This window comes from Ranitomeya variabilis, chromosome 8 (genome assembly GCF_051348905.1).
Source record: "Ranitomeya variabilis isolate aRanVar5 chromosome 8, aRanVar5.hap1, whole genome shotgun sequence".
Taxonomy (NCBI): domain Eukaryota; kingdom Metazoa; phylum Chordata; class Amphibia; order Anura; family Dendrobatidae; genus Ranitomeya; species Ranitomeya variabilis.
The window spans coordinates 88,401,776-88,420,667 of record NC_135239.1 but is presented as its reverse complement, the minus strand read 5'-3'; the positions used below and the strand labels follow the sequence as shown (position 1 = coordinate 88,420,667).

Below are 18,892 nucleotides of genomic sequence, written 5' to 3'. Positions count from 1 at the left end.
CGGAGTGGACGAGCTCAGCGACCGACCCCGGCGGACGCAGCTGAGCACTGAGGCCGGGTGGAAGAATTCCATCATCAGGAGCCTCACCAGACATCTGTCGGCAGCCTCATCTGGTCCGGAGCAGGAAAGAAGTCCCAGCGCTCCGAAGCTGGAAAGCAAGGCCCTGCCGGAAAGCGAGATGCTGCGAGCAGAGATGACAACGTCGCAGCACAAGGCCCCGCAACCAGCGTTCCAGACCCCAGCGGAGACGGAGCAGATCGGCACCGGAGGGACCGCATCTGAAGCAGGTATGAAGGACGACCCTGCTCTGACGACCGACACCACTCCAGTGACTGCTAGTGCCGCAACTGCTGACTCCATCCCAGTGACTGATCTTGCAGCAGCCGCTACCTCTGCTGCAGCAAATGCCCCTACTCAAGCTGCGCAGACCTCCATCGCTGCGCCCGATTTAACAGTACATGCAAGACGGATTAACGGCGTTTGTCCAGCACTGGGTGTAACCCTGGACCTCACTCTTCCCAGGCCAAGAAGGGTTAAGTGCCAGGTGCAGCCCTGGAAGCCGTCCCACTAAACCTCGGAAACCTGAAACTGAACATAGTTAACTGTTTGTATCCCTGCTTTTTGCTGCTTTAAACCCGACTAGGGTTAACTCTTAAAGGGATCCCTTTGTTTACCCGGGATCCCTTCCTCTGCTTTTGCTTTTGTTTCCTGTTTCCTCATTGTTGAAAAGAACTGCTGAATCATGAACAGTGCATGATACAAACTGCTTATAAATAGTTTGCACCTTCTTAAAGGGGCTTCTTACTGGTTTTACTTAAAGAGGGACTCTTTGTGAAGATACCGCACCGGAGCCTTTGCTGAGTACGGACTGGTAGCTTGAGAAGATATGCTACCTCATAGAGACTTGGTCCTCTATTAAAGGGGATGTCCATTAGTTGCACTTAAAGAATGGTATTGCTTTGAGACTGAGAGATAGCAATAATGTCTTGATAAAAAGAAAGTGATGATAATGTTTGCATGAGAAAGTTATATGTATCCAACTAGTTAATTGTAACGAAATGCTGATAATGTTCCCTGAAAGAAAGTGAAAGCGAGAAGAAGGATGCAGTGGGCCCGTAGGGGTAGACGTGGTGTCCAGCATGCATGTTAGTGAGAAAGATGATGAGAAGGTTAGATGTTGTATAAAGAAAATGGTTGATTACGTTGATAGATAATTAGGATAGAAGGTGAACCCTGAGTCCTCCTAGGAGTCATGTAGAGATGGCTCAGTGCTCTTAAACTGAAAGTATGTTATGTTCTATACTGTGTATAGTAGCTGAAAAGACAGAAGGCTCGGGCTGAAAGGAGCGGTCCTGTAAGAAAGGAGAGGCAGTAGGTCTGGTGCCGTTAGGACAGGCGGTCCTGCAGATTAAAGAAGGAGAATGTAAAAGTTAAATTGCCTTATAATGTGATTATAAGAAGGTCTTTAGTGGATGCAGAGTGTATGTCCTTAAAGGCAATGTTAAATTATTGTTCAACAATTTTGCACTTAGTAGAATACCCGGTTGGGTAAGAAAAGTTATTTGTAGCATGTTGCTATGATATTTAACCACGTTTGTAACGTTCAAGTGTCCTCACCTCCCATAAAGGGAAGCCTGTTTAAATATGCTTATTGTTATTACACTCAACAAAACTGTATGTCTTTTTGCTAACTTGTATTGTTGTTTTCTTCCCAGTCCCGGAGTACTGTGTTTAACCAGGGGGGAGTGCAGCGCCCCAGAGTCCTGGTCGTTGCAGTACTGTGGCTCCGCCACTAAGGGGAGCTATGGTACGTCTGATGGCACTGAAGGAGTTCATCTGATCAGGTATCACAGACACCAATACATTTCACAGTCGGGCCTCCGGGGGGAGCTAAGGGTTCTATTCATTAGGCCACTCCCCATCATAGTGGGTAAACTGGGGGTCAGGCAGGAAGTTAGATCAGAAAGCTGACTGGGTTGGAACCAGGCAACACCTTGTGGCAGAGGGTGTTGTGGGGAAGATACAGTAGGGTCTCTGTCAGGGGTGGGATCCTGACAGAGGCTTGGCAACTTGAACGAACGTAACGGGACCGTGCCTGCTCCGGGTAGCGGCGGTGCCCAAGGAAGGACTAGAAGCGAGATAGATTGTGCTGAGTGAGAAACGAGATCAGGAGAAATACCAGTAGGGGTCGTGCTGTAAGACCGAGGCAACATCCTACTGAGGCGCACTACCGGTGGCCGGAACGCCGAGGGAGTATTATAACATTCAGCTTCAAGCAATACTTCAAACAGCGGCAGGACAGTCAGTCTAAGGCGGGCTGTCTCACCTAAATCACCTATGCAGTCTTGGGGGGCAACTTGTGGAGAGGGGCGACTCTAGGGTCCCGGAAGAGCTCCGAGCCTACCCGTCAAACGGGTGCCATCCCAACCAGAACACCAGGGAGGGACGGAGAATTAGCAGAACATCATCTAATTGAGTTGTGAGGGAACTTAAGAAACAGACACAACAGTTGTGGGGACTTTCCGTAAGCACAGCAGGGAAGGACCGCAACACATAGCGCTAGAAGGAAGGCACCGATTTCCACCTGTGAAGAGAACTCTGGAGGTGCCATTGGACCGGCCGGACTTGCGCAGCCTGGTGAACCATATTCTGGACTGAGGACCCAGAGATCTTCAGTAAAGAGGTAAAGAGACTGCAACCTGGTGTCCTCGTTATTTACTGCACTGCACCACTACAGCCTCATCACCATCATCCGTCATACCTATTACACGGTGCGCCCCACGGCAGGGTCACGGACCGGGCCTAGCCACCGTGACAACCCCGGAGCAGAGACTCAGAGGCCCGGCACCGGGTACCCCTCGGCCCTGCGGCAGTGGGGGCGCTACACTGGCACCATTTTCACGGTGTCTGCACTCACTCTACCTGTGGCTCTCGTGCGGTGTTGTGACACGAGACCCCGGCAAAAAATCAGCGTTGGGGTCACTGTCCCCGTCTTCGTACAGATTGAACATGAAGATGAAGTCAGAGATCAGCTGCAGCCCGGACGTCAAAGACCTGCCTGCTCATACATGCAGTTTGAAGGGGTGATCTTACTGACAGACTTCAACGTAGCTTACCTATTTACCGGGCAGTGATCAATGAGTACTGAGTCTACCCCTGAGTCAGGTAATACAGTGGACATATCAGGATACAAGTGCTAAAAATATAAACAAGTAAAAGTTAAAAAACAGTTTTATTTTCACCTGCCATAAATATATAATTTATTACCTGATGTAGATGCTGTTCTGAATCTGTCTAGTTTTTGTTTCTGCGTCTTTGTACCTTATTCCTTGTATGTAAATCTGGTCTTTTTAATGCTATATATAATACACCACTACCAGAACTGAGACTTTTTAAAACATGTGTGCCTGTTGACGCTAAAAAGTCACAAAAATTGATTAAAAACAAAACCTTTTCTTTGGGACATGTCCCTGTTCCACCAGCTGTGCTTCACGCTGGTCCGCTGTCCCCGTAATGACAAACTGCCATAAAGTGTTTACTTATCTCTAACATTAGAATGTTATTGTCCTCACTTCCTTCTGTCTTTTTTATCACCTTACTTTACAGTATGCATCTGTTGAAAACAGGTTTTCTATTTTGCCTTTTGTAATGTAAAAATCCTTTAATAAAAACTGAATTTGGAAAAACAAAACCTTTTATTATTTTTCATCAAATTCATGAACTACATGCATCATTTTGAAGGATTTGTTGGAGAAAAAAAAACCTTCGGACGTATCCTAAGACAGAAAGAGAAAAGTGACTTCAGTAAATCGTGAATAATGAATCGGCCCACTCTGTTTTGGACCCGGGCTAGTTTTTTCCTCAGACTTGTTTATTTTTTTCTTATTTGCAAAATACTTGTATTATACTTGTACATAATCCATATGATTTGCATAAAAGTCGCATAGTAGAGCAAATGAAGCAGTGCAAAAACATGCTCATCCCTTCCACAAGGCATCCAGACGGCTGTATGCGGCATGTGGAGACACTGCCGAGGCAAATCTAGCATGGAGTCACACTTGCATGGTTTTGGGGACATGCTAGAGGATGAATGGGGAAATAAAGTTTGGAAGATTACCAAGAGAAAGAGAACGATCTAAGAGAAAAAAGGTTAAGACAAGATATTATTGGTGGGAAGACATGTATTGAACAAGCCAGCATACATACATCATAAATTGAACATACGGTTTTGAACAAAAATGAAGGATATATAAGGAAAAAACAGTAACAGAAAATGCCAATAGGTTTGATGAGACAGCGATCACCCGATATTTCTTTGAAAGTGGACATAAGTCACTGAGCTAAAATGACTTCAAAGTGAAGTACGGTATTCAGGATTTTTACCTTGGATTTTCTGAGCTCTGTGAATGAAACATTTGATTTCAATATATTTTTATTAGACCATTCGTAGTGCAGCCCTCGGAAGCACAAAATTATCTGCCTCTTTATGTTTGCACCTCTTTACTCACTTCTTTGTCTCCTATTGGGGGTTTCATCCACACGATGCAGTTTTAGTGTTAATTTACATAGACTCTGGGTATGAAAATGAAGAAAAAATATATATACATATATGCACTAGTAAATAAATCATAAGTGTTATGTGCATCTATTTGCTCGCATGTATATTTATTGAAATGTTAATAATGTCCATCATTGATAGGTTTATGTACTCATGTGATGACGGGTATTTGTCCAGCCTTGTGACTACAGAGCTCCTGTTTGAGAAAGGGCACACCCCGAAAATGTGGCAAGCATGACTCCACGCTTGTTTGCCTCAGCAATGTCTCCTCGCGCCTCATACAGCCATCCGAAAGCCCGGTGGAAACAGGCAAATATATTTTTGCTTCCCTTCATTTTCTGTCCGACATGCTTTGTGTCTGTGTAATATGGATTATGTACAAGTATTTAGCATAAAGCAAAAAGCAGTATTGTGAATATTTCCTTGTGAGTTTTTAAAATTTGGTAATCTAGTCTTTTTATCCAACTAGGTGTGGTCCTCATCTCACTCTGGAAGGGGCCAAAACCAGTTGGCTAAAAACAATAAATCGACATACAGGTAAGAGGGAACCATATCTCAAGGAAAGGCAAAGGAACAAAAAAATTCAGGAATACAACGACATTTACACCAGGTTAAAAAAATACTGTATATACATTTTGACAAGTGACAGGTCTTCTTTACGACATACCCTTGTATGTGAGATATATGCAGCGCCCCAGAGTCCTGGTCGTTGCAGTACTGATGCTCCGCCGCTAAGGGGGGCTATGGTACGTCTGATGGCACTGAAGGAGTTCACCTGACCAGGTATCACAGACACCAATACACTTCACAGTCTGGCCTCCAGGGGGAGCTAAGGGTGCTATGTATTAGGCCACTCCTCACAATCTGGTAAAACTGGGGGTTAGAGAGGAAGTTAGAGAGAAGCTGACTGGGAATCGAACAGGCAACACCCTGTGGCAGAAGGTGTTGCGGGGAGAGACTCAGGGGGGTCCCTGTCAGGGGTGGGATCCTGACAGAGGCCTAGCGAACAGAGAGAACGTTACGGGACCGCGCCTGCACGAGATAGCGGCGGTGCCCTAAGAAAGGACAAGAAGCGAGGTTTATTGTGCTGAGTGAGAAACGAGATCAACGCAACAAGGAGAATACCAGTAGGAGTCGTGCTGTAAGACGAGGCAACATCCTACTGAGACGCGTAGCCGGTGGCCGGAACGCCGAGGAAGTACTAGGCTCCAAGCAATACTTCTAACCTACGGCAGGACAGTCAGCTATAGGCGGGCTGTCTCACACAAATCACCTACGAAGACACAGGGGGCAACAACAGGAGAAGGGCGACACTAGGGTCCAGGAAGAGCTCCGAGCCTACCCGTCATACGGGTGCGTCCTAGCCATATCATCTGGGGGATGAAGAAGAACATCAGAATCGAGTTGTGAGGGAACACGAGAAACAGACACAACAGTTGTGGGGACTATCCCGTAAGCACAGCAGGGGAGGACCACAACACACAAGCGCTAGAAGGTAGGCACAGATTTCCACCTGCAAAGGGAACTCTGGAGGTGCCATCGGACCGGCCGGACTTGCGCAGCCTGGTTAACCGTATTCCGGACTGAGGATCCTGAAGCCTTCAGTAAAGAGGTAAAGAGACTGCAACCTGGTGTCCTCGTTATTTACTGTGACCAGCACTGCACCGCACTACCACCACCATCCACACCTTTCATTGGGCGCCCCTCAGCAGGGTCACGGACCGGGTCTAGCCACCGTGACAACCCCAGAGCAGAGGCCCGGTACCGGGTACCCCTCGGCCCTGCGGCAGTGGGGGCGCTACAACTTGGCGTCACGAACAGGATCTACTTAAGCCTGAAGAATCAGGTCATGTGTGCCTTGGAACTGTGATTTATTGTGCTTGGACTGTGACTTATTGCAAAGACTGTGTATTGCCACTTGCCGCCAGAAGTTCCCGCCAAAACCGCCACCATTACAGCGCTGAGGAGAGCGCAGGAGAAGAAGAGTGGCGTGGAGTGGGCGTAGACAAACTGAGGAGCGTGAAAGACAATGGCCGCCCAGTCTAAATATTTTGGCCCTTTGAGGACGTGTCCGTCAGCAGCCGAGATCCGCCTCCTGATCCTCAATGGTGGGCAGAGACAAAGAAAGCGAAACCGCCCAGGAAGGAGAGAGCGGGAAGAGGACGAGGAAGAAGAAGCGAACCACGTGGAGGACGCCATGGCGAGCTGCCCGGAACCGGAGCGTGGGATCGGAGCAGAGGACTTCCCCAGCTACCCGGAGGGACACCGTGACCAGGCCTCCACCGCTGATACTGACTTCCTGCCGGCCGGAGTGGATGAGCTCAGCGACCAACTCCTGCGGACGCAGCTGAGCACTGAGGCCGGGTGGAAGAAGACCTTCATCGGGAGCCTCACCAGACATCTGTCGGCAGCCTCGTCTGGTCCGGAGCAAGAAAGAAGTTCCAGCGCTCCGAAGCCAGAAAACAAGGCTCTGCCGGAAAGCGAGATGCTGCAAATGGAGATGACAACGCCGCAGCGCAAGGCCCTGCAATCAGCGTTCCAGATCCCAGCGGAGACGGAGCAGATCGGCACCGGAGGGACCGCATCTGAAGCAGGTATGAAGAATGACCCTGCCTCGCCAGCAGAGGACCTGCTGATAGGCCCCGTCGCGTTACCCCCTCTCCCTGGGACCTATAGACTCTGGCGCCTTACACCCTGGGATTGGGCCATGGGTATGGAGCACTTCTTAAAGGCCCCGATCTCGCCGATCACCTTGCCGAGCGAGGTCTATGCGGAGCTACGGCCGCCAGAGCGAGAGTAAACCTCGATGCCATGGATATGTAAATAGTTAACTGTTTGTTTCCCTGCTTTTTGCTGCTTTAAACCCGACTAGGGTTATTTTTAAAGGGATCCCTTTGTTTACCCGGTATCCCTATTGCTTTTATTTTTGCTCTTATTTTCCTTTTTGCTCCCTGTTCACCCATGTTATAAATACTACCGAATCATGGACGGTGAATGATTCACAAACTGTTTTGTAAATAGTTTGCACCTTCTTAATGGTGCCCTCTACTGGTTTTACAAAAGAAAGGACTCTTTGCGAATAAACTGTTCCTGGAAACAGCACTGGAGTCCTTACTGCATACGAACTTGCAGCTTGAGAAGTTGCACTACCTCATAGAGACTTGGTTCCTTCTTAAAGGGAACGTTCATCGATAGCACTTAAAGAATGATGATGCTTTAAAAGAAAGTACTAATAATGCTTACGTATAAAAAGTTATATGTAGTGAGCTAGTTAATTGTGAGAAATGTTTAATGATGTTGCTAGAAGAATGAGGACAGGAAGTGAACCCATATGGGGTTAATCGGTGAGTCCTCCTAGGAACCATACAGAGATGGCTCGGTGATCCTGAACTGAGAGATGGTTGATACGTTCTATACTGTGTATAGTAGCAGAAAGGCAGTAGGCCCGGGCGGAAAGGGGCGGTCCTGCAACAGAACGAGAGGCAGTAGGCCTGGGGCAGATAGACAGGCGGTCCTGCAACAGAACGAGAGGCAGTAGGCCTGGGGCAGATAGACAGGCGGTCCTGCAGCTGTAAAGATGGAAAATGAAGGAAAAGTTGATTAGCCTTATAGTGTTTTATAAGAAGGTCTTTAGTGGATTCACCTCACCTCCCATAAAGGGAAGCTCTGTTTAAATTTACTTATTGTTATTGCATTTCAAAATTGTATGTCTTTTTGCTGACATGTATTGTTGTTTTCTTCCCAGTCCAGGAGTACTGGATTTAACCGGGGGGGGAGTGCAGCGCCCCAGAGTCCTGGTCGTTGCAGTACTGATGCTCCGCCGCTAAGGGGGGCTATGGTACGTCTGATGGCACTGAAGGAGTTCACCTGACCAGGTATCACACACACCAATACACTTCACAGTCTGGCCTCCAGGGGGAGCTAAGGGTGCTATGTATTAGGCCACTCCTCACAATCTGGTAAAACTGGGGGTTAGAGAGGAAGTTAGAGAGAAGCTGACTGGGAATCGAACAGGCAACACCCTGTGGCAGAGGGTGTTGCGGGGAGAGACTCAGGGGGGTCCCTGTCAGGGGTGGGATCCTGACAGAGGCCTAGCGAACAGAGAGAACGTTACGGGACCGCGCCTGCACGAGATAGCGGCGGTGCCCTAAGAAAGGACAAGAAGCGAGGTTTATTGTGCTGAGTGAGAAACGAGATCAACGCAACAAGGAGAAATACCAGTAGGAGTCGTGCTGTAAAACGAGGCAACATCCTACTGAGACGCGTAGCCGGTGGCCGGAACGCCGAGGAAGTACTAGGCTCCAAGCAATACTTCAAACCTACGGCAGGACAGTCAGCTATAGGCGGGCGGTCTCACACAAATCACCTACGAAGACACAGGGGGCAACAACAGGAGAAGGGCGACACTAGGGTCCAGGAAGAGCTCCGAGCCTACCCGTCATACGGGTGCGTCCTAGCCATATCATCTGGGGGACGAAGAAGAACATCAGAATCGAGTTGTGAGGGAACACGAGAAACAGACACAACAGTTGTGGGGACTATCCCGTAAGCACAGCAGGGGAGGACCACAACACACAAGAGCTAGAAGGTAGGCACAGATTTCCACCTGCAAAGGGAACTCTGGAGGTGCCATCGGAACGGCCGGACTTGCGCAGCCTGGTTAACCGTATTCCGGACTGAGGATCCTGAAGCCTTCAGTAAAGAGGTAAAGAGACTGCAACCTGGTGTCCTCGTTATTTACTGTGACCAGCACTGCACCGCACTACCACCACCATCCACACCTTTCATTGGGCGCCCCTCAGCAGGGTCACGGACCGGGTCTAGCCACCGTGACAACCCCAGAGCAGAGACCCAGAGGCCCGGTACCGGGTACCCCTCGGCCCTGCCGCAGTGGGGGCGCTACATATATATGGTTTATATTTTCTTTAAATGATTTCTCAATATATTTCTACATAACACTGTAAAGTTCTAAAAACAATTGTTGCAGGTGAAATTTCTGCTATAAATCTGTCTTGTGTGAACATAGTCTTAGGAGGACTCCTCTAAGGAGAGCACTATGATTCTCTAGATTTGATAATTTCCATGAAGCAATCCTATTGTACCGTAATGTCCAGCCTAACTTAATGTATTATTTTTCAGGATTGCTGCAATAATATGATCTAGTATTATTTATACCAATCAGATTGAGTGGAGAAATATATTTGCATATTGAAATGTATCAACGCAAAGAAGAAACTGCCATGCATTGAGTTTTATTACACATAATTACCAGTGAATGTAGACTGTCCATTGCTTCATTTACGATGGGTAACTCTTGCTGTATCTGCAACTCTGACACTGTGGTTCTATTTGGAGACCTAAAAATACATTTTTTGTAACTTCTCTAATACTTGAGACATGTAAGAAAACGTGTGTTCAAGTTCAACCATGTGGGACATTGACCTTAGAGGGACTCTGTCAGCACCAAACGATTGTGTAAGCCAGCACAAGTGCCCAGTAAACCATGGCATGGCCTAACAGTTCAGTTCACCTTCTCACCAACTTGTTTCCCATCTATTTCCACCCTCTTCTGTCTTCTGTAAAGTCAGACCGGTCAATCAAGAAAAAGGGGTGCGGAAAACAAGTAGGAGAACACTTCATTGAACTGCTCAACCATGCCAAGGTGCACTTAGTGCTTGTGCTTGATTGGAACATTTTGTACTTACAGACTCCTTGTAAATTATGGGTTGTCCGGGGTCCAGTTTTTTGCACATACCATATTCACTAAAATATTGCCTATACCACGTGCCATGCCAGAGAAGCAGCAGGAGATTTGGGAGGTAAATAATTGGCTCAGGGATTGGTGTAGAAAGGAGGGGTATTGGCTTCTGGAGAACTAGGCCGACTTCTGTTGGCTACAGGTTCTACACTAGGGATGGGCTGCACATCAATGTTGAGGGTTCACCTGTTATGGGGGAAAAATGGCTAGAAGGTTGGAGGAGTGTCTAACCTAGGGACTGGTGGATTGGGCAATTCCTGCAAAGCTGTGGAAGATAGTGTAGATAGTGACCTGGGCATTAGTAATGAATTTGGGAATGACATGGGGGAGCGTTTTTTATTTTTTACTGTACTTAATACTTGAAGCTGTGATTGTCAGATCGCTTGTACCATACATAGCAGTGCATTAACTGTTAGAGGCACATGATGGCAGATTAAATCAGCCATCATCTGCCATTAAAGATGCAGGCTTTGCTTGCGAGTCCGTATCAAAGTCAGGGACATGACATATGATGTAAATGTATATCATATGTAGTGAAGAGGTTAAGGGAATAAATGGATGCAATAGCAAGACAGATTATCGAACTTCGGGTTATTCAGTTTGGAAAAATGAAGCTTAGGCTAGGTTCACATCGCGTTAGTGCCATCCGTTTAACGGATCCATTACTAAGAGGCACTAACGCAATGTAATGGATCAGTTAATGCACCCATTGCCATAACGCATCCTAACGCATGACAAAATCAGCATGTGTTAGCGATGATGCGTTACTTTGTGACGCACCCTCAAACGCAGTCTACCGTGTTTTCAGGTACGTCAAGTCTAATGCACAGCGAACAGTTGTGTTCGCTGTGCATAGACCTCCATTACTAACGCATGCCGACGCAATGATACCATGCGTCAGCGCATGCGTAAGCGCGATTGTAGAAAAAAAGACATTTTGTGCATCAGCGTTTGTGCATCCGTTGAACGGATCCATTAAACGGATGGCACTAACGTGATGTGAACCTAGCCCTAGGGGTCATCTTATTACAATGTACACTCCACTATATATATATATATATATATATATATATATATATATATATATATATATATATATATATATATATATTGGACAGTACAGAGATCTTTCTAATGCTCTTTTTACACTTATATCACCTAACGATGAATTCTAGATAACCATAAACCACTACAGCTCACAAATAAAATCAATAAGGTTTATTGAAAAATAGTATAAAAACACACATAACAAACAAAAAACATATATGTGAGGTATTCAAAAAAGAAAAAAGACACTCCCCTTGAGAAAGCACGTGGGCAAAATGCGCATCGGGGGGCAGTCAGTGCGGTGGTACCTGTGATATTTCCCACAACATCAAATGGGTAAGCATTGAGCTGTTATTTTCCTTGCTATATGGGCAGTCCCAGTAATAGCCTCCATCATCCGGATAAATGTTTATACTAATGGTGATGAATCTATAGGATGTTTGGTTGATTCTCTGTTTAGGACTAATACATACCTATCAGGCCGGCCTCACACTAGCGAGTTTTACGGACGTATGAGCACATAAACTACGTCCGTAAAATTCGCATTACACACGGCCCAATAATTCCCTATGTCCCAGCTCCTATCTGCCGTATATTACACATCCGTAATATACGGTCTTGTACGGCCGTAGAAAATCGCAGCATGCTGCGTTTGTCACCGTATTGCGCAAAAAAATCGCCAATGAAAGTCTATGGGGGCGAGAAAAATACGGATTCCACACGGACCAGCAGTGTGACTTGCGAGAAATACGCAGCGGTGTTAGTGAAAAGCCGGTAATTCAATTGCCGGCTTTTCATTTCTCCTTCCCAAACCCGACATGATATGAGACATGGTTTACATACAGTAAACCATCTCATATCCCCCTTTTTTTTTGCATATTCCACACTACTAATGTTAGTAGTGTGTATGTGCAAAATTTGGGTGCTGTAGCTGCTAAAATAAAGGGTTACATGGCGGAAAAAATTGGCGTGGGCTCCCGCACAATTTTCTCCGCCAGAGTGGTAAAGCCAGTGACTGAGGGCAGATATTAATAGCCAGGAGAGGGTCCATGGTTATTGGCCCCCCCTGGCTACAAACATCTGCCCCCAGCCACCCCAGAAAAGGCACATCTGGAAGATGCGCCTATTCTGGCACTTGGCCACTCACTTCCCACTCCCGTGTAGCGGTGGGATATGGGGTAATGAAGGGTTAATGCCACCTTGCTATTGTAAGGTGACATTAAGCCAGATTAATAATGGAGAGGCGTCAATTATGTCACCTATCCATTGTTAATCCAATTGTATGAAAGGGTTAAAAAACACACACACATTATTAAAAAGTATTTTAATGAAATAAACACACAGGTTGTTTTAGTATTTTATTGCTCTCTCAATCCACCAGAAGACCCTCGCTTGGCAAAATAATAAACCAACAATATACATACCTTCTGATGAACTGTCAGGTCCCACGAAGTAAATCCATCTGAAGGGGTTAACTCATTTTACAGGCAGGAGCTGTGCTAAAGCACTCGCTCGTGCGTGTAACCCCAGCTGCTGAAAGGAAAGCTGGGTGATCTGTACTTACATTGAGTCGCGGTGAGGCGCCCTCTGGTGGATGAACTCATGAACTGGAGCCTTGGAAAAGTTCCCACGCTTGAGTTCATATGAGTTCATCCACCAGAGGGCGCCTCACCGCAACTCAATGTAAAGTACAGATCACCCAGCTTTCCTTTCAGCACCTGGGGTTACAGGCACGAGCGAGTGCTTTAGCACAGCTCCTGCCTGTAAAATGAGTTAACCCCTTCAGATGGATTTACTTCGTGGGACCTGACAGTTCATCAGAAAGTATGTATATTGTTGGTTTATTATTTTGCCAAGCGAGGGTCTTCTGGTGGATTGAGAGAGCAATAAAATATTAAAACAACCTGTGTGTTTATTTCATTAAAATACTTTTTAATAATGTCTGTGTTTTTTAACCCTTTCATACAATTGGATTAATAATGGATAGGTGTCATAACTGACGCCTCTCCATTATTAATCTGGCTTAATGTCACCTTACAATAGCAAGGTGGCATTAACCCTTCATTACCCCATATCCCACCGCTACACGGGAGTGGGAAGAGAGTGGCCAAGTGCCAGAATAGGCGCATCTGCCAGATGTGCCTTTTCTGGGGTGGCTGGGGGCAGATGTTTGTAGCCAGGGGGGGCCAATAACCATGGTACCTCCCTAGGCTATTAATATCTGCCCTCAGTCACTGGCTTTACCACTCTGGCGGAGAAAATTGCGCGGGAGCCCACGCCAATTTTTTCCGCCATTTAACCCTTTATTTTAGCAGCTACAGCACCCAAATTTTGCACATACACACTACTAACATTAGTAGTGTGGAATATGCAAAAAAAGGGGGATATGAGATGGTTTACTGTATGTAAACCATGTCTCATATGTCGGGTTTGGGAAGGAGAAATTAAAAGCCAGCAATTGAATTACCGGCTTTTCACATATATCGCGCTGAGTTAAATATAAATACAGAATATATATAAATGTGTCTCAATGACATATATATATATACACTCACTGGCCACTTTATTAGGTACACCTGTCCAACTTCTTGTTAACACTTAATTTCTAATCAGCCAATCACATGGCGGCAACTCAGTGCATTTAGGCATGTAGACATGATCAAGACAATCTCCTGCAGTTCAAACCGAGCATCAGTATGGGGAAGAAAGGTGATTTGAGTGCCTTTGAACGTGGCATGGTTGTTGGTGCCAGAAGGGCTGGTCTGAGTATTTCAGAAACTGCTGATCTACTGGGATTTTCACGCACAACCATCTCTAGGGTTTACAGAGAATGGTCCGAAAAAGAAAAAAAATCCAGTGAGCGGCAGTTCTGTGGGCGGAAATGCCTTGTTGATGCCAGAGGTCAGAGGAGAATGGGCAGACTGGTTCGAGCTGATAGAAAGGCAACAGTGACTCAAATCGCCACCCGTTACAACCAAGGTAGGCCTAAGAGCATCTCTGAACGCACAGTGCGTCGAACTTTGAGGCAGATGGGCTACAGCAGCAGAAGACCACACCGGGTACCACTCCTTTCAGCTAAGAACAGGAAACTGAGGCTACAATTTGTACAAGCTCATCGAAATTGGACAGTAGAAGATTGGAAAAACGTTGCTTGGTCTGATGAGTCTCGATTTCTGCTGCGACATTCGGATGGTAGGGTCAGAATTTGGCGTAAACAACATGAAAGCATGGATCCATCCTGCCTTGTATGGAGCATCTTTGGGATGTGCAGCCGACAAATCTGCGGCAACTGTGTGATGCCATCATGTCAATATGGACCAAAATCTCTGAGGAATGCTTCCAGCACCTTGTTGAATCTATGCCACGAAGAATTGAGGCAGTTCTGAAGGCAAAAGGGGGTCCAACCCGTTACTAGCATGGTGTACCTAATAAAGTGGCCGGTGAGTGTATATATACTGTATATATGTTTTAACGGACATTTGAGCACATAAATCCATTAGATGTCGGTTTTGCAAGCCTGCAAGAAAATATCGCAGTACGGATGCCATATGGATTACATACGGAGGATGCCATGCGCAAAATACGCTGACACACCCTGCCTACGGATGACATACGGACCACTATTTTGGGGACTTTTCTGCGTATTACGGCCGTAAAAACGGACCGTATTTTTATACGCTGAGTGTGAGGCCGGCCTTACCCTATATGATTGCTTGACTTATTACCACTGCTGTTTTCTTTTTTGGCTTGGTATATCCTCTTTTTGAATACCTCACATATAAGGTTTTTGTTTGTTATGTGTGTTTTTATACTATTTTCCAATAAACCTTATTGATTTTATTTGTGAGTTGTAGTGGATTATGGATACCTAGCATCCATCTTTAGGCAATATATTGACTTACCCACTATAGATTGATATTTCTTTGTACTAATTGAGAGACAAGAACAGATATGTCTCTAGCCAACTTTAGTATTTATGCTTTTTGAATCTTTTATTCTTTTTACACTTATGTCTGCAATAGGGAGAAGGAGTCATCCTCTACATCTAGAAGAAGGAAGGTTTAATCCTAATCACAGAGGAGGATTCTTTACTGTAAGAGAAGTGAGATTGTGGAAGTCTCTGATCACATGATGATGTAATAGGTGATTCACTACAAAAGTACAAGGGGGCCTGAATGACATTCTTGAAAAATATAATATTACAGGTTATGGGCACTAGATTCTGTGATGGGACGTTGATCCAGGGAACTAGCCGGATTGCCGTATGTGGAGTTGGTAAGGATTTTTTCCTATAATACGGGGCAATTAGCATCTGCCTCATGGGGTTTTTGCCTTCCCTGAAACAACATGTTAGGTTATAGGTTGAAGTCAATGGACTTATGTCTATCTTCAACTTTAAAAACTATGAGACGAAATATATTCCAAAAAAAGTCATCTGAACAGCGTGAACACAATAATTTTAGTGAGTCTGGCCAACCATCTAAAATGTATAGGGGCCTCCTGACTCTCCCTTACAAATGATTTAGGTATAGGAAAAGATTGGGCAATTTTAGTTAAAACAGCCAATCCTTTTATTTTTCTTGAAAATAAAAGGTGAAAAAGGTGTCTGGCAGAGGGGTTTTGCCCTCATCTCTTTGAAAATACATCAATAGTTGCCCAAACTTTCATGAGCTAAATAAGTAATTTAAGATGTGTGGGCGCCTTAATGCTGATGGTTGCCTACAATTACAATTCCTAATTCCTAGTAATAAAAGCAGTAACCAATGGAGAAATACTGTATATATGACAACTAAAACTCATTACACAGTCGTTTTCCTTAAAAAGAATCAGTCGCCAGGTTTTCGCTACAGTGCTAATTCCTGAGCCACCATGCTGCCAATTTAACAGTTGTGATTTTTTTTGTTTGGTTGAGTTTTTTTGTAAATTAAAGCAAAAATGGTCACCAAGTTTACATATTCCAGGTTTTCAAATCATACAGAAATAATTGATATAATACATGAAGATTTGTATCGGCACTCACCGTGTGACTGCTTTGTCAGTGTTGCTGCCTGTTGTTGGGTCACCAACAACCTCAGTCTCCTTCACATATGAAAACAACAAGACCCTTGGTTAAGATTTTTAGCGTAGTTTCGTTACTACATGAGCAGAAGTGAGCAAGATATTTGTTGCTAAATTATACTGTACTTCCAACCCTATATCTAACATTATTTTTTCATATGACATTTTTTAATTGATTCATGGATTTGTTCTTTGATGTCTAAATGTTGCCAACATATTCCTCACTGCTGTATTGAGATTGTCATCACTCACATCAGTCCCTGCTATACAATGTATGCCATTATTAGTGGCATTTTACAAATATCCCTAATAGTAGCGCTATACATTCAATAAGCCGTTAAAATCAATTTCCTTACCTGAGCGGGAGACAATACATATGATGTGCTCGAAGCAGTCAGAGATGCAGACTCGGCTTTATTCTCATCACTTTTGCTCATTTGTTCTTGTATATCTTCCAATAACATTCCTAGTCTGAATATCTGTCCTTCCACTTCTCTAGAACAAACCCAAAAGATTACGTAAACAGTTTCTTGCAAACGTACCAACAAATGCACCCACCAATGTGACGGGGAACACCCCAAGACATCACAGGTGTGCCCCTTCTCGTCAAATTTGTATAAACCACACCAAATATGAAACCCATTTCATTTTAAAATCCAATAAAAATGGGATGTGTTGGATGGCATGGTTAAAAAGATTAAAAATAAAAGCAATAAAAAACTCATAAAAACATTGCATTTTGTAAACCTGAAGTATCTTATTTTGTCATTTCCTAAGCAATTTTCCAATGTTTTTGGCCGCTGGGTTGTTTTTTGGGCATTTTTCCAACTTTTGTCTTCTTTAAATCCATTCAACAATAAACAAACAGATAGCAGGTTTTGAAGCAAATATTTTGACAAAACTATCATCATAAGAACATATATCAGTTCTAGTCCTCTTCCTCTCTGAAGAGATAATTTTCATATTTCCCAGAGGAGCACTGCGGCTTAAGTCTCCTCATCTCAGCATGTTTTTAACATGTCACTCTCCGGAAGGAGAAACGTTATCCCTTGGATCCCGGTCAGACGCCTCTCACACAGCCAAACCAGATCTCACTCTTTGCACTGACGAGGGGCAGTACCCCGAAACACAGTGTCTGCAAATTGAGATTCTGGTTTGGCTTTTATCCTAAGTAATGTGACAAGGGTTAAAGGGTTGACATTAACTTTTAGGATTGCTACTTCCTATAGGTGGCACTAGAGTTCTAGTCCTCTTTCTCTCTGAAGAGACTATTTGGACAAAACTATCAAAAACACATCCTGGCATCACCTTCCCATTGGCTTGTACAGAGGTGTATCTAGGGGGGCTAGTGTGGCGGTCTAAACTTTCTCCCCCAGCGGCAGAATTCTGCCGCCCCCCGGACTGGGAGTCGGGAGTTGTCAGCCGGCACAGAGAAGCTGGAGTGCGCCGGCACCCAGTGTTCAATTGTACTCACGTTTAGCAGACACGAGTACAATTGAAGCTCTGCCCGCCGGGTTAGGGCGCCAAACTGAATTCTTGACCCGGGTGCCAGAAAACCTAGATACCCCTCTGGCTTGCATTACACACTACAGAGTGTCTTCAGAGCAGAAGCCTCCTGAAGAATAGTGTGGTTACTTCTTTTAATCACTTGGCGTCTTTGGAAAGCTGAATCACCTAGAAAACATTTAAAATACTGGACACATGCAAAGCAAGTCGTTGTTACATAGAAATGCTCAAGTTCATTCTTTTGTTAAGTGCTTTGTAAGCAGATTACAGAACAGACCGGCTCCAAACTCACCTGAAAAAAAAACTTAATGTGAACGTACCATGGAGGAGAGTTTATTGTGAAGATGCTGCTTTCGATTATTTTTTTAAAACTATTTTAAAATCAATGTTTTTTTCAATAAGTGAATATTTATTGCATAGATAACATGATTCTTCTAAATAATAAAAAATGTAAAAGACATTATTTCCTAAAACTAGCGTTCCTTAGACTGTGGGACGCGGCCCAGTTATAGGGAGGCGGATTTGGCAGAAATAATTACGGTAAATTATGCTCAAACGTTTCTCTGGCTCCTTCTTTCTCTTTTCCTGCACCTTAATTGACTCCATTTATGCCCATTTCAAGGTAAAATTGGGTGCAGGTGACCAATAAAATTTTTTTTAGTTTCAACAATTTTATTGCAGATATTATCAGAATAACATGGAATATGAAGTACAAGGATCCCCTCAGGGGGGGAAGTATATCAATGTAAATAATATGAATACAATATCCTTAACTTATTAATTTTAGCTGGAAAGAACAAATATACGTTTGTATAACATTAGCTGCATTGCATTAATAATAAAAGGAAAATAAAATAAAACAGACAAACAAAACAAAAAAAAAGGGAAGGAATGTAAAACCTTGGGTAATAACTTTGGGGGTTATGTTGACGTACTCTATAATTCATGTAGGGCGTAAGTCCTAG

General features: G+C 44.6%; 1 protein-coding gene across 1 annotated transcript in view; it reads right to left on the bottom strand.

Moving 5' to 3' along the window:
- The window catches only part of AKNAD1 (AKNA domain containing 1), a 140,955-nt gene that overhangs the window by 46,366 nt on the left and 75,697 nt on the right, over positions 1–18,892 (bottom strand). The window contains exons 6-9 of the mRNA XM_077278342.1: positions 16,778–16,916; positions 16,384–16,442; positions 9,828–9,915; positions 3,117–3,196 (exon numbers count right to left, since the gene is read on the bottom strand). Coding sequence (XP_077134457.1) covers positions 3,117–3,196; positions 9,828–9,915; positions 16,384–16,442; positions 16,778–16,916 — 366 coding nt within the window. The remainder of the gene's footprint in view (positions 1–3,116; positions 3,197–9,827; positions 9,916–16,383; positions 16,443–16,777; positions 16,917–18,892) is intronic.